Source organism: Phalacrocorax carbo, chromosome 24 (assembly GCF_963921805.1).
Source record: "Phalacrocorax carbo chromosome 24, bPhaCar2.1, whole genome shotgun sequence".
Classification (NCBI taxonomy): domain Eukaryota; kingdom Metazoa; phylum Chordata; class Aves; order Suliformes; family Phalacrocoracidae; genus Phalacrocorax; species Phalacrocorax carbo.
This window is the reverse complement of record NC_087536.1, coordinates 1722350-1740555: the sequence shown is the minus strand read 5'-3', so window position 1 is coordinate 1740555 and position 18206 is coordinate 1722350. Positions and strand designations below refer to the sequence as shown.

The 18206-nt window shown below is 60.7% G+C and overlaps 1 protein-coding gene across 1 annotated transcript in view; it reads right to left on the bottom strand.

The window, feature by feature from the left end:
• The window catches only part of LOC135317007 (germ cell-less protein-like 1), a 128775-nt gene that overhangs the window by 104911 nt on the left and 5658 nt on the right, over positions 1–18206 (bottom strand). The window contains exon 3 of the mRNA XM_064472519.1: positions 14231–14320. Within this exon, the coding sequence (XP_064328589.1) occupies positions 14231–14320 (90 nt within the window). The remainder of the gene's footprint in view (positions 1–14230; positions 14321–18206) is intronic.

Genomic DNA, 18206 nt, shown 5'->3' with positions numbered 1-18206 from the left:
TCTTGTGCCTAGCGGCAGAGGAGTGACACAAGGTGCTTTCCTGTCTCTGATGGAGAACACCTGGGTAAGCCTGGCTGCTAGCAGGAAAGCGCCCCAGGATTCGCCCTAGGCTCTCAGCGCACCAGCAGGCAGGGATGGAGCCCCAGCCGCGCCCGTTGCCTTTGGCGTTGGCAAAGGCCGAGCCTGCTGGCGAAGCCGCTACTCACAGGAGTCGTTCCCCGTTGCGGCCATCGCTCCTCTCGGGAACAGAGGGGAAGGCTCCGGATGGCAAAGGACGTCGGTAGGCGCTCCAGAGAGAGAGCAGCGCCGAGCCTGCCGCCTGATTGCAAAGAAATAACCGCAGATCACCAAAAGGGTTTAAAAAAGCGCCACACGAAACCCACAGAACGGTATCTGCCCTCAAATCTCTTTCGGTGGTGCTCGGAACTGCGGCAGAGCTGCAGGCTGACGCCTTTCCCAGCGCTGTCCCAGGGCCCCAGTCCACAGCACCTTCAAAGGCCCTTGGGAAAGGCTCCAATGCACGGCACCTTCTCTGAAGAGGACCTGCTGCTGGCCTGTGGCCAGCGTTAGCAACACAGCCCGCCGCCTCTCTAGCCCACGCCTTCCCACCTTGCGTGCAGGAGCGACCGGCTTTGGGCTGCTGCTTGAGCAGCTCCCGCTGCCGTGCTCCTCCTCTGCCAGCCTTCCTACCGCAGCACTCAGGGTGGGCTTCTCGTCCTTCTAGGCTGAGCCCAACGCCTCACGCTGCACTGCCACCCCCCCACCCCCTACTTGCCCCTCCTAGGATACGGCAAAGAAAGAACAACGACCAAACAGCAGCGCTACCCATAGCCCACGTGTGGCCAGCCTACAAAGGTGCGATGGCTCAGCCTAGGGCTGGCAAGGTACAGACCAGCCTCTCCTTTCATCCCACAGCGACCTACTGTGCCATCTGCCCTGCAAGTCACGTCACGGTTACCTTTGAGAGAGGAGGGAAGCTGGGCAGAAGTGGGCAGGAAACGAGGAATGCTTGGAAAAAAGGAGCCGCGCGAGCAGCAAAGGCAGGAGCCGAGTTGTCCCGAAGGCCAGCTCAGCCCAACTGGCCTTCGCTGGCCCGCTCCTCAGGATCACAGGCCCTGGCCGGGTGAGCTCACAAGCGCCGGGCGGGTGCCGCATCACCGCCCCTTTGTGACACGGGGACGCACGGGGACGCGCTGCGGCCAGCAGCCGCCACAGCCCGGGCACCTCCTGTAGCCAGCAGCTGGCAGCCCCCGGGCTTCCCCACGCGCTGCTGCCCAAGCGCCGTCTGTCCGCCGGCAGAGCTCCCACCTCTTCGCCGAGCCACACAGCCAGACGGACGAAGCGCTGGCCAGGCCTGGAAGCGCTCCTGCTCGCACCTTTGCCTGCCACCTGCGCTCGCTGAGGCTTTCCTTTCTGCTCTGCCCAGCTACAGGACTGTGTCCGTGACACTGGTGTAGCAAAGCACCCGGGCTCTCGCAGCTTCTTTTCCAAGGAGTTTGATCTGCCCCCCACCAGCTACAGCCACAGCCTGACTCTGAACGAGAGCTACCAAAGAAACGCCCTCAGCAACTGCGCTGCATTGACCTTGGCTGCCTCTCTCACCCTCCAGCTCCCCAAAACATTGGTGGGCAGCGCCTTAGCACCTGGATTCACCCCTTGACCTGCTCGGAGCCCGGGGAGCATTGCTTCCAGCGCACGCTGGGGCCCTGCCACAGCAGCACTAGCAGGCTCCAGAGCCCTTTCCCTGGCACCAGCCAGCAGCCAAGCACCGCATTCAATGCTCACGCCACAAGCTCACCGAGCAGGACAAAGGCAGCTTTGCTTCCAAGCCTCCTCTAGCACCGCTCCTCCAGCTGGCAGCCATCCCACACTCCTAGGTGCAGAGGGACCTCACTGCTGAGCTCAGGGCAGGGTCAGGGCTCCGGAGCTGGCAGCGCCCAGTGCCACCCAGGAAAGCAGGGCACCCTGGCAGCTGGAGGCTGAGCAGGGTGTGCCCGCTCCTCACTCACACGCTTCAGCCACAGCTCGTGTGCTGGGGCAGCACGGCATTCGCTACCCTTCACAAAGAGCCACGGCAGGCGGGCTGGCTTGGCTGAACGTGGCTGAAGAGCGCCTGTGCCCCGAGGGGCGCCTTTTGCCGAAGGCATCTTGGGCATAAGGTGGCCGGGCCAGAGCTCTTTCTTCTTTGACTTTCTATAGCATTCTTCCTCTGAAGGTGCCGGGGTGGGGGCGGGCGGGGCAGAAGAAAGGAAGAAACACCATTCCTTGCTGTCAGGACTAAAGGCTCCAAGGAAGCTGAGCAGAAGCAGGTGCCGGAGCTCGGCCTCGGGATGGCAGCAGGACCCCCTGGCCGAATCGCCAGCTCCTCTCGGGCTGGTGACACCTGCCAACTTGCTGACGAGGCGCTCTGCCCCATCACCCAGAGCTAACGTTAGGGGAGGAAGGGGCGAAGCAGGACCAGAGCCACTACTGACCCCCGGGAGACACCGCTACGTCCTGGCCTTGCGCTGGGCTTGCTGCCACCGAGCGGCACCCTCTGGGCCCGGCCGTTCAGCCCCTTTCAGTCCCGCTCGCTGTCGGCTCATCCAGCCCACTTCCATTCGAGTGGCTCCAACGCCGTGTTTAGAAAGAAGAGACTGCAAGACGGGCGCACGCAAGCACACAGCTTTCAAAATCCCACGCCACAAACCTCCCACGCTGGCTATTTCCGCCAATTGCCCCAAAGCCTCCAGAGAAGAAAACACCCCGTAAGCTCACGCCTGCAAGGCCAACGACTGTTTTTAATGCCGGATTTGGCTTTGCTGCCCGTTGCCTCCCAGCGAGCGCTGTTTTTTGCAAGGCGATCCCAAAAGCTGAACGCAGGCTAGAGCTCTTCCTCGAGGGACCTGTGGGCAGGCGTGCCAGCCGGCAGAGCCGTCCAGCTCTCTGGAAGCTCTCTTTGAGTCCTTCCTGGCCAGAGGCAGATCTGGGAGGAGAGACAGGGTGGGCTGCCGGCGCCCTTTGTGCAGCTTGGTCCCTGCTGGGGGCGGTCTGGCTGCTTCCTGGATTATTCTTCCTCCTCTTCGGCATTGCGGGAGTCAGATGCTGCGCTCCTCCCGCATCCAGGGTCACAATCTGCCCCCGCCACCACTGCAGCGCCCCGAGTGCCTGTCCCACCTGCATCTCTGGACTGCTGAGACCCTCCTCCTCCTGCCCCTCTCCCTCTCCCTGCCCCTGCTAAGGGCTCCTAGTCCATGGTGACCACAAACAGGCTGTGGGGATCATAGCCGTGCCGTGGGGATCTGCTCCCCACTCCGCGCTCCGCTGAGTTTGCTCCCAAGCAGCCCTGGCTGCGGGAGCCCCCTCGGAGCCGGCGTTGGAGGGCCTCGGGAGCTGCATCGCCTCTTGGGGCTCGGGCACAACGCGGAGGACTTGTTCTCTCCCTCTTCCTCTTGCGTGCTGAGCGGCGGCGCCCCGTGTGCTCCACAGGGGGGCTGTGGATATCATTGCCCCGCTGACAGCATCTTCTCTGCTCCCTCTGCTTTGGCAGGCTTTGCTCCTGAGCAGCGCTGGCTGCGGGAGCTGACTGGCAGCTGCTCTTGGAGGGCCCTGGAGCTGCGCCGTGCCTGGGAGCGCAGTCAACACTCGCAGGGCTAGTTCTCTTCCTCCTCCCTGCTGAGTGCTCGTAGTCCGTGGGGTCCACGACCCAGCTGCGGAGATCCCTGCCCCACTGCGGCGATCTGCTCCGGGGCCTCTCCCTGCCACCCTTCCTCTGGGAAGAAGGGCTCGCTCCACGCTCCTCCTCCTCGCTGCCCTCCTGCATGGTGTGCAGCAGACGGCCCGAGGGCGGAGAGCAGACCAGGCAGTCAGCTTTCCTTCTGGACACCAGCCTTGTCAAGCTGCAGAAGAAGCGATGCCAGCAGAAGCCCACGCAGGAGGCAATGCTGAGCCTGCCTGGCCAGACGGGGCCCAGCCAGCCTGCAGATGCCTCCCGTGCACCTGCCCAGGTGGGCTGGCTGGTGCTGGCTCTTGCGGAGGAGCCGCTGTCCCCTGGAGAGTCCTCCATGCCCGCTGCCACGTCCTGCAAGGAGAGCTGGGATAGGGTCCTGCCCTTCCCTCCTCAAGGGAGCAGAGCCGCGGGAAGCCCCAGAAGGTGCCTGAGGGGACAGCTAAGGGCCTTCCAGAGCCTCTCCTGGAGGGCTGCAGAGGCGGAAGGGCCAAAGGCGCACCAATGGGACAGATCTAGGGGGGTGCTTTGAGAGGGAGCAGCGTCGCAACTGTCAACAGCGGTGCCGCGTGCCAGGGAAAAGAGAGCGATGCCAAGATGCCAGAAAGAAGCCCACTGCCCACGTGCTGCCCTCAGCCACCTCCCCGGGGTTACCTTGGTCTGTCGAGGCTCACCCTCTGCTCCCACAGAACCCACTTGCTTCCTGCTGGACCCCCACAGGCTGGGGAAGGAAGGGGCATACGATGGTGCCGGTGAGGAAGCAGCCATTTCGCCAGCTTTCCGATCAGAGCACCTGGAGAATAAAAACAAAGAGAGGCATCTCTCTTTAGGGCTCTTCTTGCACCCTCCTCTCGGCTTCAGTCCTTTTGTGGGAGCGGTTTCTACGACAGAGGGAAGATGCAACCAGGGCCACAAATGGCATTCTGGCAAGTTCAGCTGGGGTCTTCCCCAATCCCCCTGTCGGAGCAAGGCCTCGTCTTTATAACCCCTATGGCCTCCATTTCATAGAATCGTAGAATCATCAGGCAGTTTGGACTGGAAGGGACCTGAAAGATCACCTCGTTCCACCTCCCCTGCCCTGGCCACAGACACCTTCCACCAGACCACGTTGCTCAAAGCCCCGTCCAGCCTGGCCTCCAACACCTCCCGGGAGAGGGCACCTACAGCTTCCCTGGGCAACCTGTGCCAGGGCCTCGCCACCCTCACCCTCAAGGATTTCTTCCTAACAGAGAGCTAACCAAAACCTACCCTCCCTCGCTTTCAAACCGGTGCCCCTCTTCCTACCACCACACTCCCTGATAAAGAGTCCCTCCCCACCTCGCCTGTAGGCCCCCTTTAAGTACTCTTCCCTACGTCAGCCAGCTTCACAGAGCAGGCAAGCAGCACTTTGCACCAGGGCAGCAGCCTAAAGCCCGCTAGGGAAAGATAACCACTGACGTGGGGTAGCTCAGCTCTGACAGCGCTGAATGGGGCGGCCTGTACTCGCTCTCCTGTGAGAGAAACGCTCGGGGGGATGAGAAGAAAATCAGCACAAACCAGGAGAGGAAACCGATTCTAAACAGGTTTTAGTACCGCTTGTTATTTATTACCTGATGTAAAACAGCAGATACGCTTGCTGCCTGAGCACGGTGTCGATGCCACAACGATCCACAGACTCATCGTCCATCTTATACCACGCTCCGCTGCTGGCCTGCAAAGAAAGGCGTCGATGTCTGGAGATGAACGGCACGGTGCCTCCACCAACCCAGGCAGAGAACTACAGAACCAAGAGAAAGCCAAAACCAACCCAGCCCAGCCCCTAGGGAGACCTTCTCGCCAAGACCCTCGGCTGCCAGTAACACTGCCGTGAAAGCGTGTCTTCGGCAGGGTAGATTTTGCCCTGCCTTGCTAGGCAGGACGTCCCTCTTTACCTTTGTGTAGCAGAAATAGTGTCCGTGATAACAGCTGTGACCGCGGTGCACCACGACAGCATATAAGGAGTAGAGGAGCGGCTCCCCAGCTGCGTGAGACGTGTACGGGCGAAGGTCCAAGTACTCGGGGTACTCCACAACCTACGGAGAGAGCAAGAGGGCTCAGAAGCCATCCTGAAATACTACGTGAACTAGCCTTCCAAGACTAAGGGCTAGAGGCGTAGAAAGACATCTCTGGGGCTGACGGCAACTCGGCGCTCCCTAAAGCTACGGGGCGTGGTTTGGGTGGCAGGAAACTGTTCTCGGCCAAAGCAGCTCTGCCGGAGCAGGGCACGCGCTTCTCCTCCCGCGGGAACTCTCCTCTCCTGGCAAGGGAACGCAAAGACCTCAACGCCAACAGCCGGCGAAAGGCCCCGCTGCTTTGGGAAACCCCCTGCGCCAGGAAGAGGAAGTTGCGCTCCAGCTGCGTACACACCTTGCTGATCTTCCCGCCGGTGAAATCGTCAAACCTTTTCAGGCACACCGTGAGAACCATGGGCGCGCGATGGATTGTAAACCTCTTGGAGGCAGCGACCATCCTCTCACACCTTGGAAGCAAGCAGAGAGGTGAGGGCTGAAACGCACCCTGCGACGCAGCCTTTCTTCCCCCCGGAAGGCCAGACAACCCTTCCCGGCTCACACATCCTTGCGCTATTTTAAAACTATTCAGCACTGTAAGGCCACGCTAAAGCCAGCCGCGTCGTCTCCTTGTGCGTTCAGCCTACACGAAACGACGGCTTATGCTCGGCGACACGCAGCACCTTCACGCAGGATCTAGTACGATTAGGACGTTAGCGTTCATCTTACTGGCTACACCGATAGCAGTTTTCGCCCTCCAGCCGCTCAGGTCGGACAAAGCCCTCCAGAGCACCGGTGACAGAAGAGGCTGCCTGGAGGAGTGAGAAAGGAGAGCACTGAGCTGCGGGAAACACCCTCACCCAAACACCTCCTAGGAGTTTACGCAAAAACCTAGCTAGACGACGCTGAGGAGACCCGCCCTCAGCCTGCAAGCAGCGTCCGGAAGGAGACGGGACGAGCCTTTGGGGCTGAACATCGCCCTCCTTCCCAAGGGATTCCCAAGGCTACCGAGAGCCACCTCTCTGTGGCGCTGCACAGTTCAGCTACCGAGGGTGTGCAGGGTCACCACCAAGGAAAACAATACCACCCGCCAGGCCAGGAGCCAGACGGCTGCTGCGGGAGGGCAAAGGGAAGAAGGCTGAGAGGACGTCCAGGGTGCAGAGAGGACAATTCCCACTCGCCCGCCTTCAAGCCAGCACCCACAGGCAGACCGCTGCCACGGCCTCCCCAGAGGGACTCGGGCCATTCCGCTTCCCGCCCACCACCAAGCTCTCTTCGGGTCACAGGAGGCGTTGTTAAGCCAACCGCGTTGATTCTGGAAAGCTACAGGGGCCTTGGGATGCCCCGAAGCACAAGCCACAAGCCCTCTTACTTTCACGTCCAAAGGAACGTCCAGGAAGGCCTCGTAGGAACTGGAAACTGCCTTGCAGCTCAAGCACGTGACTGGAAGGCAAACCGAAACGCTCAGCGATAGGGGAGGTCGACCGTGCCCGTTCATGCTCCTCCTACCTACTGCGCCAGTCAGACGTACAGCTGTTTATCACAGGCAGCAGGCAGAAGGGCACAGCCAGTCCCAAGGGGAACAACAGGTGGGGAGCAGTACCTCTGGATCTCAGACAGCCCCCAAAGATTTGATGGACGACGGTAGTCGATTGGGAAGAGATGTCCAAGCTGGAAAGAAACGGTAAGGGGCAGAGAGTCACCTCCTCCAGGAGTTTTACTTGGCCTGAAAACCCTGGGCGTAGGTTCTCCTTGATGGGAGCACCTCAAGGAGTCCAAAGGGCTCGGGAGCATTGGAAAGGCAATTTGCTTGTGCTTACTCGCTGCTTCCGCTCAGGCAAGCGCTCTGCATGGCATCGACAGCAAGGCGGAGGAACTCGTGGGCGTCTTCCTGCACGCCCAGCTGGAAATGTTCTCCTATGCCTAAGAAAGAGGAAGTTAGTCCTTCTCTCCTCCGCGAACAGACGGAGACATGGCAAAGCACCTGAAACGACTTACATGTCAGAACGCTGACGACACCCCAGGGCTCGATGGCACTGCCTGAGGAACGCAAGACGCTGTTCACGTGCGCTTCCATCCTGCACATCACGCAGACGCCTTGCTGACGACCTGAAGAGGGAGGTGGGAGGGAAGCAAGCTTCTCCGCTTAGCAAAATAGCCATAGCAACGGGAAACCTCACGCAGACCTTGGAGTCCCAGGAGCGGCCTCCACCCCTCCCAAGGCCCCCACGTCCCAACAAGCCCAGGACATTCGAGTGCGCAGAAGACACTCTTCAGAAGGACGCTGCTTCGCTGACAGAGCCTGTCTGTGCCACAGGCAAAGAGGGTTTAACTTGCAGGAGCTGGGACCAAGACGCGGGGCTACAAAGAGGCGCCTTTCTGAAGGGGAAAGAGACACCTGGACAGGACAAGCGGCTTCTGGGCTTGAGTGGTCAAAGACGACCAACTCGGCGGGTTGAGAAAGGAGGGCGGCTTTGCTCCTAAGCTGAATTCCAGGTGCTGGGAACCCTTGGCAAGTGCCCAACGAACGAGGAGCTGTTCATCAAAGTACTCACACGACTGGCTGTGCTCCCGAGAGAGCAGGTAGTTGGCCAGAGGGGGTGTGTAGGTCAGGCACTGCAGGATGGAGTTGAGGAAGCACGTATTGCCCAGGTTGTGGAGTCCCGCTCCAGCTCCCTGTCGGCGCTGCCAGGCCAGGCAAATCTTCTCCGGGGGAAAGAGGACCCTTTGTGGAGGAGCCATTCCCTCGACAAGGACTGCAGGGAAACGACATTGGGGAAGAGGTGAGAAGGCAGCCCTGCTGCTGTCAGACCTTTCTGCCAGCAAGGACACCTTTCAGTGTCTTGTGCCTAGCGGCAGAGGAGTGACACAAGGTGCTTTCCTGTCTCTGATGGAGAACACCTGGGTAAGCCTGGCTGCTAGCAGGAAAGCGCCCCAGGATTCGCCCTAGGCTCTCAGCGCACCAGCAGGCAGGGATGGAGCCCCAGCCGCGCCCGTTGCCTTTGGCGTTGGCAAAGGCCGAGCCTGCTGGCGAAGCCGCTACTCACAGGAGTCGTTCCCCGTTGCGGCCATCGCTCCTCTCGGGAACAGAGGGGAAGGCTCCGGATGGCAAAGGATGTCGGGAGGCGCTCCAGAGAGAGAGCAGCGCCGAGCCTGCCGCCTGATTGCAAAGAAATAACCGCAGCTCACCAAAAGGATTTAAAAAAGCGCCACACGAAACCCACAGAACGGTATCTGCCCTCAAATCTCTTTCGGTGGTGCTCGGAACTGCGGCAGAGCTGCAGGCTGACACCTTTCCCAGCGCTGTCCCAGGGCCCCAGTCCACAGCACCTTCAAAGGCCCTTGGGAAAGGCTCCAATGCACGGCACCTTCTCTGAAGAGGACCTGCTGCTGGCCTGTGGCCAGCGTTAGCAACACAGCCCGCCGCCTCTCTAGCCCACGCTTTCCCACCTTGCGTGCAGGAGCGACCGGCTTTGGGCTGCTGCTTGAGCAGCTCCCGCTGCCGTGCTCCTCCTCTGCCAGCCTTCCTACCGCAGCACTCAGGGTGGGCTTCTCGTCCTTCTAGGCTGAGCCCAACGCCTCACGCTGCACTGCCACCCCCCCACCCCCTACTTGCCCCTCCTAGGATACGGCAAAGAAAGAACAACTGCCAAACAGCAGCGCTACCCATAGCCCACGTGTGGCCAGCCTACAAAGGTGCGATGGCTCAGCCTAGGGCTGGCAAGGTACAGACCAGCCTCTCCTTTCATCCCATAGCGACCTACTCTGCCATCTGCCCTGCAAGTCACGTCACGGTTACCTTTGAGAGAGGAGGGAAGCTGGGCAGAAGTGGGCAGGAAACGAGGAATGCTTGGAAAAAAGGAGCCGCGCGAGCAGCAAAGGCAGGAGCCGAGTTGTCCCGAAGGCCAGCTCAGCCCAACTGGCCTTCGCTGGCCCGCTCCTCAGGATCACAGGCCCTGGCCGGGTGAGCTCACAAGCGCCGGGCGGGTGCCGCATCACCGCCCCTTTGTGACACGGGGACGCATGGGGACGCGCTGCGGCCAGCAGCCGCCACAGCCCGGCCACCTCCTGTAGCCAGCAGCTGGCAGCCCCCGGGCTTCCCCACGCGCTGCTGCCCAAGCGCCGTCTGTCCGCCGGCAGAGCTCCCACCTCTTCGCCGAGCCACACAGCCAGACGGACGAAGCGCTGGCCAGGCCTGGAAGCGCTCCTGCTCGCACCTTTGCCTGCCACCTGCGCTCGCTGAGGCTTTCCTTTCTGCTCTGCCCAGCTACAGGACTGTGTCCGTGACACTGGTGTAGCAAAGCACCCGGGCTCTCGCAGCTTCTTTTCCAAGGAGTTTGATCTGCCCCCCACCAGCTACAGCCACAGCCTGACTCTGAACGAGAGCTACCAAAGAAACGCCCTCAGCAACTGCGCTGCATTGACCTTGGCTGCCTCTCTCACCCTCCAGCTCCCCAAAACATTGGTGGGCAGCGCCTTAGCACCTGGATTCACCCCTTGACCTGCTCGGAGCCCGGGGAGCATTGCTTCCAGTGCACGCTGGGGCCCTGCCACAGCAGCACTAGCAGGCTCCAGAGCCCTTTCCCTGGCACCAGCCAGCAGCCAAGCGCCGCATTCAATGCTCACGCCACAAGCTCACCGAGCAGGACAAAGGCAGCTTTGCTTCCAAGCCTCCTCTAGCACCGCTCCTCCAGCTGGCAGCCATCCCACACTCCTAGGTGCAGAGGGACCTCACTGCTGAGCTCAGGGCAGGGTCAGGGCTCCGGAGCTGGCAGCGCCCAGTGCCACCCAGGAAAGCAGGGCACCCTGGCAGCTGGAGGTTGAGCAGGGTGTGCCCGCTCCTCACTCACACGCTTCAGCCACAGCTCGTGTGCTGGGGCAGCACGGCATTCGTTACCCTTCACAAAGAGCCACGGCAGGCGGGCTGGCTTGGCTGAACGTGGCTGAAGAGCGCCTGTGCCCCGAGGGGCGCCTTTTGCCGAAGGCATCTTGGGCATAAGATGGCCGGGCCAGAGTTCTTTCTTCTTTGACTTTCTATAGCATTCTTCCCCTGAAGGTGCCGGGGCGGGGGCGGGCGGGGCAGAAGAAAGGAAGAAACACCATTCCTTGCTGTCAGGACTAAAGGCTCCAAGGAAGCTGAGCAGAAGCAGGTGCCGGAGCTCGGCCTCGGGATGGCAGCAGGACCCCCTGGCCGAATCGCCAGCTCCTCTCGGGCTGGTGACACCTGCCAACTTGCTGAGGAGGCGCTCTGCCCCATCACCCAGAGCTAACGTTAGGTGAGGAAGGGGCGAAGCAGGACCAGAGCCACTACTGACCCCCGGGAGACACCGCTACGTCCTGGCCTTGCGCTGGGCTTGCTGCCACCGAGCGGCACCCTCTGGGCCCGGCCGTTCAGCCCCTTTCAGTCCCGCTCGCTGTCGGCTCATCCAGCCCACTTCCATTCGAGTGGCTCCAACGCCGTGTTTAGAAAGAAGAGACTGCAAGATGGGCGCACGCAAGCACACAGCTTTCAAAATCCCACGCCACAAACCTCCCACGCTGGCTATTTCCGCCAATTGCCCCAAAGCCTCCAGAGAAGAAAACACCCCGTAAGCTCACGCCTGCAAGGCCAACGACTGTTTTTAATTCCGGATTTGGCTTTGCTGCCCGTTGCCTCCCAGCGAGCGCTGTTTTTTGCAAGGCGATCCCAAAAGCTGAACGCAGGCTAGAGCTCTTCCTCGAGGGACCCCTGTGGGCAGGCGTGCCAGCCGGCAGAGCCGTCCAGCTCTCTGGAAGCTCTCTTTGAGTCCTTCCTGGCCAGAGGCAGATCTGGGAGGAGAGACAGGGTGGGCTGCCGGCGCCCTTTGTGCAGCTTGGTCCCTGCTGGGGGCGGTCTGGCTGCTTCCTGGATTATTCTTCCTCCTCTTCGGCATTGCGGGAGTCAGATGCTGCGCTCCTCCCGCATCCAGGGTCACAATCTGCCCCCGCCACCACTGCAGCGCCCCGAGTGCCTGTCCCACCTGCATCTCTGGACTGCTGAGACCCTCCTCCTCCTGCCCCTCTCCCTCTCCCTGCCCCTGCTAAGGGCTCCTAGTCCATGGTGACCACAAACAGGCTGTGGGGATCATAGCCGTGCCGTGGGGATCTTGCTCCCCACTCCGCGCTCCGCTGAGTTTGCTCCCAAGCAGCCCTGGCTGCGGGAGCCCCCTTGGAGCCGGCGTTGGAGGGCCTCGGGAGCTGCATCGCCTCTTGGGGCTCGGGCACAACGCGGAGGACTTGTTCTCTCCCTCTTCCTCTTGCGTGCTGAGCGGCGGTGCCCCGTGTGCTCCACAGGGGGGCTGTGGATATCATTGCCCTGCTGACAGCATCTTCTCTGCTCCCTCTGCTTTGGCAGGCTTTGCTCCTGAGCAGCGCTGGCTGCGGGAGCTGACTGGCAGCTGGTCTTGGAGGGCCCTGGAGCTGCGCCGTGCCTGGGAGCGCAGTCAACACTCGCAGGGCTAGTTCTCTTCCTCCTCCCTGCTGAGTGCTCGTAGTCCGTGGGGTCCACGACCCAGCTGCGGAGATCCCTGCCCCACTGCGGCGATCTGCTCCGGGGCCTCTCCCTGCCACCCTTCCTCTGGGAAGAAGGGCTCGCTCCACGCTCCTCCTCCTCGCTGCCCTCCTGCATGGTGTGCAGCAGACGGCCCGAGGGCGGAGAGCAGACCAGGCAGTCAGCTTTCCTTCTGGACACCAGCCTTGTCAAGCTGCAGAAGAAGCGATGCCAGCAGAAGCCCACGCAGGAGGCAATGCTGAGCCTGCCTGGCCAGATGGGGCCCAGCCAGCCTGCAGATGCCTCCCGTGCACCTGCCCAGGTGGGCTGGCTGCTGCTGGCTCTTGCGGAGGAGCCGCTGTCCCCTGGAGAGTCCTCCATGCCCGCTGCCACGTCCTGCAAGGAGAGCTGGGATAGGGTCCTGCCCTTCCCTCCTCAAGGGAGCAGAGCCGCGGGAAGCCCCAGAAGGTGCCTGAGGGGACAGCTAAGGGCCTTCCAGAGCCTCTCCTGGAGGGCTGCAGAGGCGGAAGGGCCAAAGGCGCACCAATGGGACAGATCTAGGGGGGGTGCTTTGAGAGGGAGCAGCGTCGCAACTGTCAACAGCGGTGCCGCGTGCCAGGGAAAAGAGAGCGATGCCAAGATGCCAGAAAGAAGCCCACTGCCCACGTGCTGCCCTCAGCCACCTCCCCGGGGTTACCTTGGTCTGTCGAGGCTCACCCTCTGCTCCCACAGAACCCACTTGCTTCCTGCTGGACCCCCACAGGCTGGGGAAGGAAGGGGCATACGATGGTGCCGGTGAGGAAGCAGCCATTTCGCCAGCTTTCCGATCAGAGCACCTGGAGAATAAAAACAAAGAGAGGCATCTCTCTTTAGGGCTCTTCTTGCAGCCTCCTCTCGGCTTCAGTCCTTTTGTGGGAGCGGTTTCTACGACAGAGGGAAGATGCAACCAGGGCCACAAATGGCATTCTGGCAAGTTCAGCTGGGGTCTTCCCCAATCCCCCTGTCGGAGCAAGGCCTCGTCTTTATAACCCCTATGGCCTCCATTTCATAGAATCGTAGAATCATCAGGCAGTTTGGACTGGAAGGGACCTGAAAGATCACCTCGTTCCACCTCCCCTGCCCTGGCCACAGACACCTTCCACCAGACCACGTTGCTCAAAGCCCCGTCCAGCCTGGCCTCCAACACCTCCCGGGAGAGGGCACCTACAGCTTCCCTGGGCAACCTGTGCCAGGGCCTCGCCACCCTCACCCTCAAGGATTTCTTCCTAACAGAGAGCTAACCAAAACCTACCCTCCCTTGCTTTCAAACCGGACCCCCTCTTCCTACCACCACACTCCCTGATAAAGAGTCCCTCCCCACCTCGCCTGTAGGCCCCCTTTAAGTACTCTTCCCTACGTCAGCCAGCTTCACAGAGCAGGCAAGCAGCACCAGCCTAAAGCCCGCTAGGGAAAGATAACCACTGACGTGGGGTAGCTCAGCTCTGACAGCGCTGAATGGGGCGGCCTGTACTCGCTCTCCTGTGAGAGAAACGCTCGGGGGGATGAGAAGAAAATCAGCACAAACCAGGAGAGGAAACCGATTCTAAACAGGTTTTAGTACCGCTTGTTATTTATTACCTGATGTAAAACAGCAGATACGCTTGCTGCCTGAGCACGGTGTCGATGCCACAACGATCCACAGACTCATCGTCCATCTTATACCACGCTCCGCTGCTGGCCTGCAAAGAAAGGCGTCGGTATCTGGAGATGAACGGCACGGTGCCTCCACCAACCCAGGCAGAGAACTGCAGAACCAAGAGAAAGCCAAAACCAACCCAGCCCAGCCCCTAAGGAGACCTTCTCGCCAAGACCCTCGGCTGCCAGTAACACTGCCGTGAAAGCGTGTCTTCGGCAGGGTAGATTTTGCCCTGCCTTGCTAGGCAGGACGTCCCTCTTTACCTTTGTGTAGCAGAAATAGTGTCCGTGATAACAGCTGGGACCGCGGTGCACCACGACAGCATATAAGGAGTAGAGGAGGGGCTCCCCAGCCGCGTGAGACGTGTACGGGCGAAGGTCCAAGTACTCGGGGTACTCCACAACCTACGGAGAGAGCAAGAGGGCTCAGAAGCCATCCTGAAATACTACGTGAACTAGCCTTCCAAGACTAAGGGCTAGAGGCGTAGAAAGACATCTCTGGGGCTGACGGCAACTCGGCGCTCCCTAAAGCTACGGGGCGTGGTTTGGGTGGCAGGAAACTGTTCTCGGCCAAAGCAGCTCTGCCGGAGCAGGGCACGCGCTTCTCCTCCCGCGGGAACTCTCCTCTCCTGGCAAGGGAACGCAAAGACCTCAACGCCAACAGCCGGCGAAAGGCCCCGCTGCTTTGGGAAACCCCCTGCGCCAGGAAGAGGAAGTTGCGCTCCAGCTGCGTACACACCTTGCTGATCTTCCCGCCGGTGAAATCGTCAAACCTTTTCAGGCACACCGTGAGAACCATGGGCGCGCGATGGATTGTAAACCTCTTGGAGGCGGCGACCATCCTCTCACACCTTGGAAGCAAGCACAGAGGCGAGGGCTGAAACGCACCCTGCGACGCAGCCTTTCTTCCCCCCGGAAGGCCAGACAACCCTTCCCGTCTCACACATCCTTGCGCTATTTTAAAACTATTCAGCACTGTAAGGCCACGCTAAAGCCAGCTGCGTCGTCTCCTTGTGCGTTAAGCCTACACGAAACGACGGCTTATGCTCGGCGACACGCAGCACCTTCACGCAGGATCTAGTACGATTAGGACGTTAGCGTTCATCTTACTGGCTACACCGATAGCAGTTTTCGCCCTCCAGCCGCTCAGGTCGGACAAAGCCCTCCAGAGCACTGGTGACAGAAGAGGCTGCCTGGAGGAGTGAGAAAGGAGAGCACTGAGCTGCGGGAAACACCCTCACCCAAACACCTCCTAGGAGTTTACGCAAAAACCTAGCTAGACGACGCTGAGGAGACCCGCCCTCAGCCTGCAAGCAGCGTCCGGAAGGAGACGGGACGAGCCTTTGGGGCTGAACATCGCCCTCCTTCCCAAGGGATTCCCAAGGCTACCGAGAGCCACCTCTCTGTGGCGCTGCACAGTTCAGCTACCGAGGGTGTGCAGGGTCACCACCAAGGAAAACAATACCACCCGCCAGGCCAGGAGCCAGACGGCTGCTGAGGGAGGGCAAAGGGAAGAAGGCTGAGAGGACGTCCAGGGTGCAGAGAGGACAATTCCCACTCGCCCGGCTTCAAGCCAGCACCCACAGGCAGACCGCTGACACGGCCTCCCCAGAGGGACTTGGGCCATTCCGCTTCCCGCCCACCACCAAGCTCTCTTCGGGTCACAGGAGGCGTTGTTAAGCCAACCGCGTTGATTCTGGAAAGCTACAGGGGCCTTGGGATGCCCCGAAGCACAAGCCACAAGCCCTCTTACTTTCACGTCCAAAGGAACGTCCAGGAAGGCCTCGTAGGAACTGGAAACTGCCTTGCAGCTCAAGCACGTGACTGGAAGGCAAACCGAAACGCTCAGCGATAGGGGAGGTCGACCGTGCCCGTTCATGCTCCTCCTACCTACTGCGCCAGTCAGACGTACAGCTGTTTATCACAGGCAGCAGGCAGAAGGGCACAGCCAGTCCCAAGGGGAACAACAGGTGGGGAGCAGTACCTCTGGATCTCAGAGAGCCCCCAAAGATTTGATGGACGACGGCAGTCGATTGGGAAGAGATGTCCAAGCTGGAAAGAAACGGTAAGGGGCAGAGAGTCACCTCCTCCAGGAGTTTTACTTGGCCTGAAAACCCTGGGCGTAGGTTCTCCTTGATGGGAGCACCTCAAGGAGTCCAAAGGGCTCGGGAGCATTGGAAAGGCAATTTGCTTGTGCTTACTCGCTGCTTCCGCTCAGGCAAGCGCTCTGCATGGCATCGACAGCAAGGCGGAGGAACTCGTGGGCGTCTTCCTGCACGCCCAGCTGGAAATGTTCTCCTATGCCTAAGAAAGAGGAAGTTAGTCCTTCTCTCCTCCGCGAACAGATGGAGACATGGCAAAGCACCTGAAACGACTTACATGTCAGAACGCTGACGACACCCCAGGGCTCGATGGCACTGCCTGAGGAACGCAAGACGCTGTTCACGTGCGCTTCCATCCTGCACATCACGCAGACGCCTTGCTGACGACCTGAAGAGGGAGGCGGGAGGGAAGCAAGCTTCTCCGGTTAGCAAAATAGCCATAGCAACGGGAAACCTCACACAGACCTTGGAGTCCCAGGAGCGGCCTCCACCCCTCCCAAGGCCCCCACGTCCCAACAAGCCCAGGACATTCGAGTGCGCAGAAGACACTCTTCAGAAGGACGCTGCTTCGCTGACAGAGCCTGTCTGTGCCACAGGCAAAGAGGGTTTAACTTGCAGGAGCTGGGACCAAGACGCGGGGCTACAAAGAGGCGCCTTTCTGAAGGGGAAAGAGACACCTGGACAGGACAAGCGGCTTCTGGGCTTGAGTGGTCAAAGACGACCAACTCGGCGGGTTGAGAAAGGAGGGCGGCTTTGCTCCTAAGCTGAATTCCAGGTGCTGGGAACCCTTGGCAAGTGCCCAACGAACGAGGAGCTGTTCATCAAAGTACTCACACGACTGGCTGTGCTCCCGAGAGAGCAGGTAGTTGGCCAGAGGGGGTGTGTAGGTCAGGCACTGCAGGATGGAGTTGAGGAAGCACGTATTGCCCAGGTTGTGGAGTCCCGCTCCAGCTCCCTGTCGGCGCTGCCAGGCCAGGCAAATCTTCTCCGGGGGAAAGAGGACCCTTTGTGGAGGAGCCATTCCCTCGACAAGGACTGCAGGGAAACGACATTGGGGAAGAGGTGAGAAGGCAGCCCTGCTGCTGTCAGACCTTTCTGCCAGCAAGGACACCTTTCAGTGTCTTGTGCCTAGCGGCAGAGGAGTGACACAAGGTGCTTTCCTGTCTCTGATGGAGAACACCTGGGTAAGCCTGGCTGCTAGCAGGAAAGCGCCCCAGGATTCGCCCTAGGCTCTCAGCGCACCAGCAGGCAGGGATGGAGCCCCAGCCGCGCCCGTTGCCTTTGGCGTTGGCAAAGGCCGAGCCTGCTGGCGAAGCCGCTACTCACAGGAGTCGTTCCCCGTTGCGGCCATCGCTCCTCTCGGGAACAGAGGGGAAGGCTCCGGATGGCAAAGGACGTCGGGAGGCGCTCCAGAGAGAGAGCAGCGCCGAGCCTGCCGCCTGATTGCAAAGAAATAACCGCAGCTCACCAAAAGGATTTAAAAAAGCACCACACGAAACCCACAGAACGGTATCTGCCCTCAAATCTCTTTCGGTGGTGCTCGGAACTGCGGCAGAGCTGCAGGCTGACACCTTTCCCAGCGCTGTCCCAGGGCCCCAGTCCACAGCACCTTCAAAGGCCCTTGGGAAAGGCTCCAATGCACGGCACCTTCTCTGAAGAGGACCTGCTGCTGGCCTGTGGCCAGCGTTAGCAACACAGCCCGCCGCCTCTCTAGCCCACGCTTTCCCACCTTGCGTGCAGGAGCGACCGGCTTTGGGCTGCTACTTGAGCAGCTCCCGCTGCCGTGCTCCTCCTCTGCCAGCCTTCCTACCGCAGCACTCAGGGTGGGCTTCTCGTCCTTCTAGGCTGAGCCCAACGCCTCACGCTGCACTGCCACCCCCCCACCCCCTACTTGCCCCTCCTAGGATACGGCAAAGAAAGAACAACGACCAAACAGCAGCGCTACCCATAGCCCACGTGTGGCCAGCCTACAAAGGTGCGATGGCTCAGCCTAGGGCTGGCAAGGTACAGACCAGCCTCTCCTTTCATCCCATAGCGACCTACTCTGCCATCTGCCCTGCAAGTCACGTCACGGTTACCTTTGAGAGAGGAGGGAAGCTGGGCAGAAGTGGGCAGGAAACGAGGAATGCTTGGAAAAAAGGAGGCGCGCGAGCAGCAAAGGCAGGAGCCGAGTTGTCCCGAAGGCCAGC